The sequence below is a fragment of the Silurus meridionalis genome, chromosome 27 (assembly GCF_014805685.1).
Source record: "Silurus meridionalis isolate SWU-2019-XX chromosome 27, ASM1480568v1, whole genome shotgun sequence".
Classification (NCBI taxonomy): domain Eukaryota; kingdom Metazoa; phylum Chordata; class Actinopteri; order Siluriformes; family Siluridae; genus Silurus; species Silurus meridionalis.
The window spans coordinates 14435689-14450439 of NC_060910.1; the positions used below are offsets into that span (position 1 = coordinate 14435689).

General features: G+C 37.3%; 1 protein-coding gene across 2 annotated transcripts; it reads left to right on the forward strand.

Annotated features, from left to right (window-relative positions):
• The first annotated feature begins 7877 nt into the window (after window positions 1-7877).
• Window positions 7878-14277, forward strand: LOC124380359 (group 3 secretory phospholipase A2-like). 2 transcript variants are annotated; one of them, XM_046841244.1, is made up of 7 exons: window positions 7878-8614; window positions 8790-8922; window positions 9398-9532; window positions 10128-10981; window positions 11882-12002; window positions 12125-12244; window positions 13916-14277. In XM_046841244.1, exons 1-7 carry the CDS (start codon window positions 8026-8028, stop codon window positions 14094-14096), a joined length of 2133 nt encoding a protein of 710 aa, XP_046697200.1. In that variant the 5' UTR covers window positions 7878-8025; the 3' UTR covers window positions 14097-14277. The 2 variants fall into 2 exon arrangements, with proteins under 2 accessions (XP_046697200.1, XP_046697201.1); XM_046841245.1 differs by lacking the exons at window positions 10128-10981; window positions 12125-12244; window positions 13916-14277 and having other exon boundaries at window positions 7886-8614; window positions 11882-11941.
• Window positions 14278-14751: the final 474 nt, after the last annotated feature.

Here is a 14751-nt window from a genome sequence, read left to right on the forward strand (position 1 = left end):
CTGTTGTTCCTACTGCACACTTCACTGCTGTCACACTGTCCTCATACATGTCCTGCACCACCCTCACATACTTCTCTGACACACCTGACTTCCTCATACAGTACCACAGCTCCTCTCTCGGCACGCTGTCGTACGCTTTCTCTAAATCCACAAATACACAATGCAATTCCTTCTGACCTTCTCTATACTTCTCCATCAACATCCTCAAAGCAAATAAGGCATCTGTGGTGCTCTTCTTCGGCATGAAACCATACTGTTGCTCACAGATGGTCACCTCTTCTCTCAGCCTGGCTTCCACCACTCTTTCCCATAACTTCATGGTGTGACTGATCAACTTAATTCCCCTGTAGTTACTGCAGGTCTGCATATCTCCCTTATGCTTAAAGATCGGTACCAGCACACTCCTTCTCCATTCCTCAGGCATCCTCTCACCTTCCAAAATCTTGTTAAACAATCTGGTTAAAAACTCCACTGCCATCTCTCCTAAACATCTCCATGCTTCTACAGGTATGTCATCTGGTCCAACCGACTTTCCACTCTTCATCCTCTTAATCACTGCTCTCACTTCCTCGTTACTAATCCTATCCACTTCCTGCTTTACCAACTCCACATCATCCAACCATCTCTCTCTCTGATTTTCCTCATTGATCAGCAGCTCAAAATACTCCCTCCACCTTCTTAACACACTCTCCTCACTAGTCAACACATTTCCCTCTCTATCCTTTATTGCTCTAACTTGCAGCACATCCTTCCCAGCTCGGTCCCTCTGCCTGGCCAATCGGTATAAATCCTTTTCTCCTTCCTTAGTGTCCAACCTCTCATACAGCTCCTCATATGCCTTTTCCTTGGCTTTCGCCACATCCCTCTGTACCTGCTGCCGCATCTCCTTGTACTCCTACCGACTTTTCTCATCACTCTGTCTATCCCACTTCTGTTTTGCCAACCTCTTTCTGCTTATGCTCTCCTGCACTTCCTCATTCCACCACCATGTCTCCTTGTCTTCTTTTCTATTTCCAGGTGTCACACCAAGTACTTTTCTAGCTGCCTAACATCATCTTAGCAACATAATTTTTAAATATAATACTGTTGTTTTTGCCACTTGCAGTTTTTGTTTTTAACTAACCAATTTTTTCATAAACAGTTTTTACTGTAAGAAATACAGGTTTTTAGAGCCATTTCTACACAATATGCATTACAAAATATATTAAACACATTAAAAATAAACATTAAAACACCCCCAGGATATTGCTCATCCATTCATACATCATTCGGTTACTCACCCAATAAATAATACCAGCAGAATGAATAATTCAAACATGTAATTTATTTAAACATATTGTAACACACTTGAACTGTGTATGTAAGAGAAGCAATGCAATGCAAGAAGCTTTCTTTTCTACTCTTTCCATTCGAACTTTGCAATGTTTCTAATCAATAAAAAGAACTATGGGATTAATAGACTATATTCTTTTTTCTCCAAATTGGTCCATCAGTCCGGAATTATCTTGAAAAGGCACCTCACTATATAGGACCTGTGAAAAGGCACTATATACTATATATCACTATATAGGTACTGGGTTCAGCCTTTTGGTTCATTCTGTAATTTTCATAGTGTTGGGTATTTCTGCATTACCCACTGCTGGGTTAGAGTTAGGGTTAGGGTTAGGGTTAGAGTTAGGGTTAGGGATAGGGTTAGTGTAACTGACAATAGAAATTATGCGGTTTGAATTGGTTTGTAGTTTAAACACGATTTTTCTTTTTCAATTCATTTTCTCAACTGTTCTAAACAATCTTCCTGATGTGAAGGTTTGTATTCACGGTATTCACTTGCATAAAGTAATTATTATACAGTAGGGCTGGCATCTCTAGTTTCACACTTTATTAAAAGTACCTTTGCTACACTACATTTTTCACATCTGCTGTAAGGTCACTTTACTTACTTACATAAAGCTTTAATTTGTGCAGTCAATTTTCTGGCTTCAATCAGTCTCAGGATGTTAACAAGATCTGGCTCCGGGTCATACAGTATTTCAGATCTTTCAGGGTTTCCACACCTAAGGTCTGGAGCGTCTCCAACACCAGGTTTTTGAACTTGAATTTAGCAGCAAGTCAGCAAGATCACTGTCTACATCATACATTATTCATCCAAATGAGCCCACTGCATCACTATACAAGACTGCATGGAAAGGGGTGGATTGCTTCACTTGCATAGTAGGAGCAAAGAAAGAACTGGAGTATAGATATGTTTGGAGAAGTTGGTGGCAAGTGTCTGGCAGACATTTTTGAAGTTTTTTGTTCTTCTCACACATCTTTTAAAATAGGAATGTTTGCTTTCAAATCTCATTGTCCACAATGTTATTAATAAGCCATACTTGAATAGAAAACATCTCCTTTCTTGTCTCTAAATATTCCAAAATGAGAACACTGTGAAAAGAATTGAAAGTGAAATATTTTAGGGGCACATATAAGTTCCACAAGTTCTTTAAGCTGGACTGTTAGCTGCCATATCAGATCATCTGTGTCTGTTATCTTTGCTAATTTTATAATTGTAAAACCAGTTTTCTGCTGCCTTGCCACCTATTTTATCTCCTTCTTCTGAGACATCTGCGGAGTAAATGTGGCATCAGATCCATGATAGATTCTTGGGTTTAGCTGACTGTAGATAAAAAAAAATTCTTTACTTTTACAAAGTACATAATATATTAGTAATATACTCAGTAGAGCATGTAGGGTAGGATTCATGCAAGCTACTGTCATTTAAACTTTTTTAGGACATCCGTGATTTCCAATTAACTTAATTGTGTATTTGCTTGCAGGGAACCTTTAGGTATATTTACTGTGTACTGGTGACACACATTATTAAGACTGTCTACTTGTTCCACACTCATCTGAATAGTGGAGGAAGGTAGAAGGTATTTGGCCTATAATTTCATGTAAAGCGTAGATAAAATCCATGTAGCCCTTTCATATCAGATCGGTCCAAGCGATCCTCAGGCTCATCAATTATTGCTGTAACAATTCCTCGATAAACACTTTCCCAAAGACCATTATTACTGACACACCACCCGCTAAACTCTGGAGCTCTCTGGACAGGTAACACACGCTGCAGATTGAAAAATGGAGAAACGGGGAGAAAACAGCGAGGGTGAGGAGAAGATTCAGGCCGACATCATATGGGAAACATAAATTGAATGGATGGGCACAAAATTAACAAAATGCACAGCTGAAGCATTTTTATGATCCAGAAAGGTGATTAGTAAAAGAGAACCTCAATGAAACGGCTTTGCCACAGCTTTTAAATGGGCATTTTACCTTTTCTTTCTTTGATTAGTGAGGAGAGTGTGTTGAGAAGATGGAGGGAGTATTTTGAGTAGCTGATGAACGAGGAAAATCAGAGAGAGAGAAGGTTGGATGTGGAGTTGGTAAAGCAGGAAGTGGATAGGATTAGTAAGGAGGAAGTGAGAGCAGTGATTAAGAGGATGAAGAGTGGAAAGGTGGTTGGACCAGATGACATACCTGTAGAAGCATGGAGATGTTTGGGAGAGATGCAGTGGAGTTTTTAACCAGATTGTTTAACAAGATTCTAGAAGGTGAGAGGATGCCTGAGGAATGGAGAAGGAGTGTGCTGGTACCGATCTTTAAGCATAAGGGAGATGTGCAGACCTGCAGTAACTACAGGGAAATAAAGTTGATCAGTCACACCATGAAGTTATGGGAAAGAGTAGTGGAAGCCAGGCTGAGAGAAGAGGTGACCATCTGTGAGCAACAGTATGGTTTCATGCTGAGGAAGAGCACCACAGATGCCTTATTTGCTTTGAGAATGTTGATGGAGAAGTATAGAAGGAATTGCATTGTGTATTTGTGGATTTAGAGAAAGCGTACAACAGGGTGCCAAGAGAGTAGTTGTGGTATTGTATGAGGAAGTCAGGTGTGTCAGAGAAGTATGTGAGGGTGGTGCAGGACATGTATGAGGACAGTGTGACTGCAGTGAAGTGTGCAGTAGGAAAGACAGACTGGTTCAGGGTGAAGGTTGGACTGCATCAAGGATCGGCCCTGAGCCCTTGCCTGTTTGCAGTGGTGACGGACGAGGTCAGACAGGAGTCTCCCTGGACTCCCTGGCTCGGGCATGGAGAAGCTGGTGTTGGATCTGTGATGATCTCAAATGTTATTTTATGAGTTGCTCAGTAGCTCCTGGTTCCATAATGTCAACTGACTGTATAAGACTGCAGAAAGACATTACACACAATCTTACATTCTGGTGCTGATGTTAGTTCTCACTCTCCAGTGTTTTGGATTGTTTTAAAGATTTATAATCACACTCTTGATATCACCGAAATGAGGATGGGTTCCCCTTTTGAGTGTGTTTTGAAGTTTCTTCCTTGTGACATCTAGATGAGTTTTCCTTGCCACAGTCGCCCCAGGCTGCTCATCAGGGATAAATACACATCATTCACCTTAATTCTTAAATTCTGTTAAGCTGCTTTGAGACAATGTCCATTGTGTAAAGCGCTTTAGAAATAAGCTTGACTTGACTTGACATTCGACAATGTTTTGGCCCAGTTAATGTGCGTAACCTAATTTACTGGGCTTGTTTACTGGTCTATCATGTTTCACATTCCAATAAACAGTTTATTGTTGTAATTGTAATAATAGTTTCTGTTGTTTAAAAACACATTTACATTTACATTTGTGGCATTTAGTAGACGCCCGTGTCCAGAGCGACATACAAAAGTGCTTTGAGTCTCTAGCAATCAATAAACCTACACTGGTATGTTCGATTACAAACTTAAGATAAATCAAACTACAATTCTGTTTTTTTTTTAACAACGCAAACTTGGTAAGTGTTAATTTAAGTGTTTCAGAGAGAGTCAAGTCTTCAACGGTCGCTTGGAGGTAGCCAGGGTCCTGTTTGTACTTCTTGGGGAAGTTCATTCCACCACCTCGGTGCCAGCACAGAGAAAGCACCGGAAAATTTATTGACAAAAACTGAAAAAAAAAATATATATTTTTTTTCAATGTAAATATATTTTTGTAAAGTTCTTGATTGGGTTAAATGGCATTTTATTCTAGAATTATTTATATTTTAACATGTCCTCTATTATGTTGTCTATTTTTTATAATTCATAAAGACAGGACCAACTCCTTTAACTGTATCAATCTTAATAATCTAACTCTTTCATTTATTTATTTATTTTATTATTATTTTTATTTTATTTTTATTTTTTATTTGACCAAATCCAACTAATAACAAGCTCTTGTTTTCATACAACAGCACACAACACATCCAACACCTATAGCAAACCAACCACAGTTTTTCGAATTATTGCTCATCCAGATTTATTTCTTAATATGAAATATGTCATGGTTGTTTTGACCACTTCATATGAATACTATCTGTGGTATTGCGTTATGTCCTGATATCATTTGCTTGTGTTTAATACGGTTGGTATAGCCACAGCTTACTAGTGAGTGACTTGTCTAGACAGGTCTGTGTAATGTAATGTAATGCACTATTAGGATAACAAGTGCTGTTTGATGCAATCCTGTTTTTATTAGATGTTTCTTTTACTTAATTGATTTTTTAAACATTAAATAAAACTCTAATTGTTGACTCTTGGTTTAAGAATAATGTAATACAATCATTTGGAATGTCTTGAAACCAAGAAACCACAAACTAACCGCTACTTTTGTGACTTTAGCTGACTTGGTATGGTTATTGGAAAGAGATACATAACCAACTGTTTTTTAGATGACTATCTTTTCCAATACATTTGTTTAACCGGTTGGACTGATATCAAATGTGGCATAGATGAGAAAATCATGAAATGAAAACTGAAAATCCTTTTTTAATCTCAAATCCAAATGTTTTTAGTAACGAGGATACTGCAAATGTATGCAGAAGGAATTTCAACCCTGGGGGGTTCTGTGTTGAGCATAGTTGAGGGGACCAAAAGGAAACCTTGAGAGGAACCAAAGAAAAGCCATCCTCATCTGGGGTTTACTGATCAGTGATGAGCGCTTAAATGCAGAACTCTTCATGCAAACTTCATATGCCATATGCCTCCCGATGTCACTTCTGAAGAACAGCCCAAGTCACATACCAATACCAAGCAAAAAGTATTATTATTACTGTTTTGTTTCCTTGATAAATAGAGCTGTGCTTTTATAGAAAACTATTTAACAGCTTCTGGACAATCAGTACGACTTTAGCTGCATGAGCTGGATAAACAAATATATATATATATATATATATATATATATATATATATATATATATATATATATATATATACAGTGGAACCCGGTTATCTCGCCCTCGGTTAACTCGACAACCCTATTAAGTCGACGTTTTTGAAGTGGAACCGCCAAATTCTCGCTTTGTCTTAGTATTTTTTATCGGTTATGTCGACTTTTTATGTCGCCGAACCCTAATATCTCGAGCACAAGAGGGGAAAAATTTTCAATTTAATGTCGGTTATCTCGATCGGCACTGTGCAGCCGCAGAAGAAGTCACGAAAGTGGCGGAAAAATCAAGTCTTACAGCTGCTCCAGGTGTTGTATTGTATACTGGTGAATCTTTGCTGTTAGTTAGTGCACATATGCCTTTTATTGTTAAATGTTATGCGATGAACGGGAGGCGAAAGCCGCGCTTGGTAGAAACGTGGGATGAGCAGCAAAAGCATAGAATGAACACCGGCAGGATCGGGGGGATCCGCAGTTTGGGAAGAAAAGCGCAGACGTTAAGAGTGTGCCAGTGGGAAGACACGTACCGGGATACGCATAAGCGATAACAACGACCGCCGTGAACCAACATATACCAACAATAACGGACAGTGAGAGTGTGGAAGTTTAAATAGGAGCTGGTGATGATGATAAACGAGCACCATATGTGCGCGATTGAAGCCTAGAGCTTTAGAGAAAGCGGCTGAGAAAGCACCTGCCACACTGAAGGGGGCTGAAGGGGGCGTGGCAGGTGGATTCCTGACAGATAAACATGTACTGTATGTATTTTTATAGCATGCCTTCATCCAACAAATCGCAGCAACGCTGTTGTGTAAAAACCCCTTCAAAAACACGTGCATGCACATTCTCATTTATTAACGCACATCATGTACATAAAGAAATTTCAAGCACGTTAATATATTGCCGCCATTTTGATTTTCGTTTATCTCGATCATCGGTTACCTCGATGCTTTTTGGCGACCCCCTACGACATCGACATAACCGGGTTCCACTGTATATATATATATATATATATATATATATATATATATATATATATATATATATATATACAGTACAGACCAAAAGTTTATATATATTATATATACAGTACAGACCAAACTATGAATTAACATGTGGAATTATATACATAACAAAAAAGTGAACTGAAGATATGTCATATTGTAGGTTCTTCAAAGTAGGCATCAAGAGAATGCCAAGAGTGTGCAAAGCAGTAATCTAAGCAAAAGGTGGCTACTTTGAAGAACCTACAATATGACATATTTTCAGTTGTTTCACACTTTTTTGTTATGTATATAATTCCACGTGTTAATTCATAGTTTTGATGCCTTCAGTGTGACTCTACAACTTTTTCATAGTCATGAAAATAAAGAAAACTCTTTGAATGAGAAGGTGTGTCCAAACTTTTGGTCTGTACTGTATATATGTATATATATGAATTTTATTATTTATTTTTTTAAGTTGTTGGGTTACACGTGAAAGCAGCGAACTTGGCCGATTAGTCTGTTGGTCGGGGATGTTTTAAGGGTCGCATCGGGATTTGTCGGCTATCAGTAGTGTGGAGTGGAGTGGAGTGGAGTGGAGTGGAGTGGAGTGGAGTGGAGGAGTGGAGTGGAGTCTCCTACACACCGGGATTCAGAGCCGTCTGTGTGTGATCCGGTTCTTGGAGAGAGATTCTGCCTTCCAGTTCTGGAAAAAGAAGCGAGGCAGTACCTGATCATTATTATAGGACTGTATCTGTTTCGTTCATTTAATTTTGATGTCACATTTTAACTTTGACCAATGGACACCGGTGTTCTCTTTCACCTGGCGCATCTTATTGCGCTTTCTTCAGCTCTACTTCCAGACTCCAGCACACAGGAAATTTTTTGCTTTCACGTTAAATCCGAACTTGGACGCACTCAGTGTAGTTTTCTTCGAAGACCTTCAGCAGAAGCGTCTGTTCTCTTTTACTGGAGCATTTGGACAGCAGATGATCGTGTTGAAGAGTGCTCCATAAGCGCTGAACCCGCTGTGTTACACAACTACAGGTCAGTGTGCAATGAGCAGAGCATGTGGGATTTACACAAAACATCACCTCGGAACATCAATATAACTGCGCTTTTCGAGCCTGATAGTCCATGTGAACTCCAATCGGTGGGCCGTTGGAACTTGAGGCCCCAGAAGTATTTAGACACAGCCCAGAAGTATGTAGACACGGACCAGAATTATGTGGACACAGACCAGAAGTATGTAGACACAGACCAGAAGTATGTGGACACGCACTATCACGTGGGCTCTGAGAGCAGAAAGCGCCAGAAGCGCGCGTGGATCTTCCCCGGGACCCTGTGGTGCGGCCACGGAAGCCGCGCTGGAGAGTACGAGCAGCTGGGTGAGTGAGAGAGAGTTTACTGGAATGTCTGTCATACTTTTCATACAAATGTACAAATATAACTTTATTTAATATCAAAGGTTTAGAAAAAAAGTATATACACGTGATGTCTACACGTTCAGATTGTAGCACGGGAATATGTTGTGAATGGTTTCGTGTCATTCATCACGTCTAGGTATGTTTGAGCGTGTAGACAGATGTTGCCGAGAGCACGATCACTGCGACCACACAATCCGCCCCTTCACTGTGAACTTCGGCGTGTTTAACCCAACTCTCTTCACCATTTCACACTGCGAATGTGACCGCAGGTAACAGATGATTTGCTTGCGGCAGTGGGTCGCATTCCATCCTTAACGTGTTCATCCTTACAGGAAAACTCCTGAGAGCCATAATTCATCATCTCGTCACCTGTATACTGGACCGCTGAACTTCTCTCACTGCCAGACAAAGAACAGCTTAAAATAATAAATTACAATATAAAACACATTTTACTTTTGTTGAATGATTATTTCTTGTTTTTCATTTGTTTGGTTTCTAAAATGTTAAGATTTTATATGTCAGATTTTGTTTGTATGCCATGCAGCATTATTTGCCATTCAATTACAGTGAGCTTTGTATTATTTTCATATGTTTTCAATAGCCATGCTTTTTCATTTTGTAGGTTGAAGAAAATGTTTCAATATGCCCTGTCAGCCTAACCACATATTTACTTTTGTGATCTTTTTTGTTAAAGTGAAGGTTAATATCAAAATGTGTTTAATTTTGTCTTTACCAATTTATTAGGTTCAAGCAGTGCCTTGTAGATATTAATGATACAGTCTCAAATATGGTGGGCTATACATTCTTCAACATCCTTAACCAACAGTGCTTTGAGCTTATCCAGAAGAGAAGGTGCACCAAGATCAACTGGATTGGAATGTGAGTGATGAATACGTTTATTAGTTGAAGTAAAATGCTAGCATGGTGACACAAACAACAATTATTTTTGACTAAAACAACTTTTAGGTTCTATTTTAACCACAAAACATGTATTATTTAAAGAGTTAAGATGAGCGATGTCACATTATTCTGATTTAACTGATGTATTTATTGATGAACAATTTACACTGATGTCTTAAGATTTATAACATGTTTCTTCTTAATTAAAGAAAACTCAAACAATCACACACCACTGTATGTTTTGCCTTTCCATATTTCAGAATTCTTTAATGGGACATTGTATAAAATATGTATGACATAAATGTCATTGTGGATTTAGGAAGGGATTAAATGAAGGCTTGCTCAGAAGCACTGATATTAAAAGATCTTCAGTTAAACATTTGGTTGCATCTGCTGCATGTGTCGACTTGCTTCTTTACACCCTCTGGCAATACAACCTCCCTTTTACTCTCTTTCCATTCCCTTTCATTCCCTTTTCATTCCTTTTTTAATGACATAATCTTTTAATTATACATTTTTTTAAAATGCTGTCTTCTGACTGATGTAACTTCAAGTTTTTAATCTTTTCCTACAGGTGCACAACAGATACGGTTGCCCCTTTTGCAGTCCTTAAACATACAATGACATATAATGCCACAACTTCAAATGCTGGTATACTTGAACCACCAGTTTATCAGGGAAAACCTTCAACTACTATCAAACCAAAAAACAAGAAACAGAAACAAAGAAAACAATCTCAAAAGGGTTATGCTCCAGTAGTACCTGCGGCAGGGCATACGTGTCTGTTGAGTGAAGCTATTGGTAAACCAAAGACAACTACATCAACTACAGCCCAGACCAATTGCACAATGAGCTGTAACTCAACATTATTCCATCAGAAATGTAAACTTGTAAATCGAAGCACTCCATTCCCAGCAGCAGCAGCAAGTACTGCTTCCATGCAAACAACACCTATAGCATCTACACAACAAAAGACTCCTACATCAAAGAAAATTACACCGAATAAAAGCAAACGCAAAAACAAACACATTGACATTACCACAGTACAATCCAAGCTTATTAAAAGATATAAACCTTTGAAAACCAAGGTGAATGGTGATCCATCCAGAGGTGATCATTTCCTGCCCAAACAGCAGAAGAGAAAGGACAGCAAGCAGGACAAAGCATTTTTATTCAGCACCATATCGCCAAAATTAACTTTATCTCTGGCTAGCAAACGTCCAAGGACTAACAAATTCTTTGAAAACATGTCACAAACTAAAAAGGATAATGTTCCCAGAAGAAAAATGATATCCAATGCTGTATCAAGCAGAAGTCACCCAGAGAAAACTAAAAAGTCAGACATGAAACACAAGTCAGCCGTGGTAACCAAACTACCAATGGCTTTGAATAAAACCAAGCCAGCAAGTGAAACTTTTCAGCCAACAGGTACATTTTGTGCATGTTTATATAATTTTATTTAGTTAAGAGTAATAGATAAATCATATCATTATTTAATAATAATATATAGCTGCTAAGTTTTGTTTTCTTGTATTAAGATCTAAAATAGTTGCCAATTATCGAGTAAAATTAAAAAAATGAAAATAGCTGCAGCAGCCATGACCTGAGGCTTCAAGGTCTGTACTGTGTTTTGTTCCCAGTGTCTATATATGTCTTAAGATTCCTGAGATGCCAGTGATGAGTTGGCACCTCTGGACCATCTCATGAGCTAATGGATTTGTGAACTAAAATGTAAAATTTTACAAAATGCTTCAAGTTTAAACATTTTAAATTAAATCAGTTTACATGTAATCTAAATTTTTAATGATAGATAGTGAATCTTTAATGATGTGTTAGAAAGTCCTACAGAGTAGATTACATAAAACACCTTATGCTTTAAAGCACTATGTTAAATATACATTGTTTATTTAAGTTTTACTACAATTGTTATTATTGCACAATCCTATGATTAATATTTAACTAAGTAGTTTGTAAACTTTATATTTAGTACATGGGAGCAAATTTCAAACATAAAAATATTAGTTTTTATTAGTGATTATTCAACAATTGATCAGATGTTATCCTCGTTTACTTAACAACAGTTCAGAGTGCCTTTGCAGATGGATTCAGTTTGCGAAACTGCACATAGATTTAATAATGAATCTGAGTCAGATGACTAGATTATTGACAGGTTGACAAGTACAAACAAGTTGGCTCAAGCTGTCTGTGCATGAGCATGTGTACACTTACACTGAATAAATGTGCAACTGTATCTCATTTGTCACACTGAATTTCTTATACTGACACAATTTTACTTGTTTTACAAGAATTTACTTGTTTTTTGCTTAGCAATATGTGATGTAACCAAACATTTGGATGAATGCAAAGCCAGGATACATCCAATGGAGAAGTTATATGGACATCATAATACAGAGAGAACAACAATCTACCACTGTGATTGCATAAACAGGTAAATAAAAACAAGCGAACACGCACTGTTGATTCATGTACTTTAGTTTTAAATCACTTGATGTACTTTCTCTAGCTGCTAAATCTTATACCCCCACTTTCACACTTTTTTTTTCTTTACAGGTTGACTGATCATTTAAAGCACCTGGAGAGCATTGCTTTACTGGAGAAACTACTATGGAAATTTGTCTCCATGTTCTGCTTTGAAACACCAAAAAACAAAAAATGCAGCAATAATACAAGGTTGGTAAATGAATTATAACGTATTTGTCAGTGCACATCATTTTGCACTGGGTTTGCACTTTAGATTCGATCTCGTACTGCAGTCCAGGGACCCCCAGGACTATATGAAACATAGCCAGTAGGAACTGATTATCACAGCGCAGCCATTATCAAACTTTTATTATTGTCATTTCTTTTTCAGTCTGTTTAACTGATGACTTGAGATGTTTGGTTTTTGTACATGCAGATATAAGCTGTGATATAGTCCAGATTTGTGTAATTAGTATTTAGGGAACCAGTGTATTTGACATTAAGTTTGTGCACCGGGAACTGGAGTTCATGGTTGCCATGTTTATAGACTGTGATAAGGTCTGGGTGTTGAAGTTCTTTGCTGTTTCTGGTGTAGACAGGACAAAACCCCTATATTTAAAAAAACATTCTGTAATCTTAAGAAGCTGAACATTCGGGGTGACTGGTATATAGTAAATTTGTGACAAAGGAGGGGTTGAAAACATTTTTGGCCATTGTTTGTCACCTTAAACATCTAAGTAACTGAGTAAGTGGAGATCACCATGCATATGACACATGTTCTTGGTTTCTTCTTAAGTATAGAAGTAGGTATTGTGATGAATTGTTGATAGTACTTTGCAAAGCTAAGGATACACTGAAGGTCCTTTACTGTGACTTTACTGTAGTGTGAGCAAAGGCCCTTTACTGTGATAGGAGTGACAGTGTCTACCTTGTTGTTTTATATCAGAATCCTGTCATTGTACATACAGTATATAACACATAACACAGGATTAAAATTCTACACTAGTGACATTTTTAAGCTTTAATGTACAGCTGGCTTTGTCTTTTTAGCTTCTTGTTGAACTATATGGGTCTCTATAGGTTCACACTGTTTATTGTCTGTGTAGGTGATCACAAACTTGCCCTGCATGTCTAAGACAATGAAATAATCTTAGACAATGAATAAAGGCATGCAAGAGAGGCTATTAAGCACGATGCCCAGGGTTTAGCTTGAACTACTAAATATTTATGCCTCTCGGATTTGCTCTGGGGCTGATAGAACCAGTAGAGGGCAGTAATGAACCTTTATGGTGACTGGATTTAATCCCCAATCCTCAATGCATGGTTAACAGTCAGAATCTGTGACCAAAAGCTATGGGCTTCTGAGAATTTTATCTTATAACAGTGAGGTAACCTGCACAAAAACATTAGTCTCTGCCTGGCATAATTGTGGGTTGTAAATGTGCATCCCAAGAAACGTGCATCCAATGATGATGGGAACTTGCTTATAGCTGTGATGAAAATTGATAGTTCTTGGTGGGTTAAAGTATGGATTTGATGCTAACCCCTGAAGTTGAATGGGTTTGGTATGGGAAATGATGGTCCAGTGTCTGGTGAGGTGGGACCAGAGAAGGACTTCAAAATTGACATGTTTTCAGTTCAGAGTGTATTCAGGCCAGGTTAGATGTTTGTTCATGTTTCGGTTGATGAGACATTGTTAATGAGCCTAATACAAAAAAACATGGATTTGGATTTTATTGGATAACATAAAGTTTAAAGTTAAAGAATCCTGGGTGAAACAGAAACACTGGTAAAATCAGAAAAAAAACAAATAATTATTGTTTTTTTTTTTTTCTTTTTACCTTTACTGTGTGACAATTTTTCTTTTTTTTATGTTTCTAGATGCTCTGCCATTCTTTTCAAGGCCACAGAGTTAAAGTCATCACTGATCAAACTGGGAGGTCAGGTTTCAGTTAAAAATAGAAAAATATCTACAAATAAAAGAGGATCTAAACAACTATACAAACGTTGTATTCGAATTTTACATCATAGAAGCCTCAATCATGTAACGCATAATGCTTGACCAACTGGTAAATACAGATTTTAAAAAGTATAAACATTCTAACAATGTCCTCTGAATAATATAAATACAAAATAAATGTACACATTTGTTATTTGTTTGTTTTAATAACATGTACTGTATGCTTTAAAATTATATTAAACCTGTATGTACAATGTGACTTTTATAATAAACTCAAACCCTGATTTTGAAAGAACTTTGTTTTTTGTATGATGCAATGCAAAACATTTAGGGACAATTAAGTACAATTAATATAAAAACGAATCTTAAAGGTGCAGAAGCCAAGATAAAGCAAGTCAGGACTTTTTTCCACAATTAATGTGATTAATTAAATTAAATTCAACCAAAAGAATTAAAAAGAAAAAAGAGAAAACCTTGTGCACACTATTTTGGAGGTTAACTGACATATATTAATTTGGAATTTATATATCATCATTATAAATACTGCTTCAAATCTATCAAATTTTGAGGGGCTAGGAATTTTCTTGATTTGCATACTATAACCCCAATTAAAAAAAATGTTTGGATGCTGTGTAAAATGTAAATAAAAACAGAATGTAATGCAAATCTCACAAACCCATTTTTATTCACATTAGAAAATAGAAAACATATATGTTCAAACTAGGAAAATGTAACATTTTAAGGGAAAACAGGGTCA

Bases quoted from the DNA above. Each gene is read 5' to 3' on its own strand.
- LOC124380359 (XM_046841244.1), top strand. From the start codon at position 8,026: ATGGACACCGGTGTTCTCTTTCACCTGGCGCATCTTATTGCGCTTTCT. The intron at 8,923-9,397 runs GTAACAGATGAT...CCAATTTATTAG, and splicing joins CACTGCGAATGTGACCGCAG to GTTCAAGCAGTGCCTTGTAG. The intron at 10,982-11,881 runs GTACATTTTGTG...TTTTTTGCTTAG, and splicing joins TGAAACTTTTCAGCCAACAG to CAATATGTGATGTAACCAAA.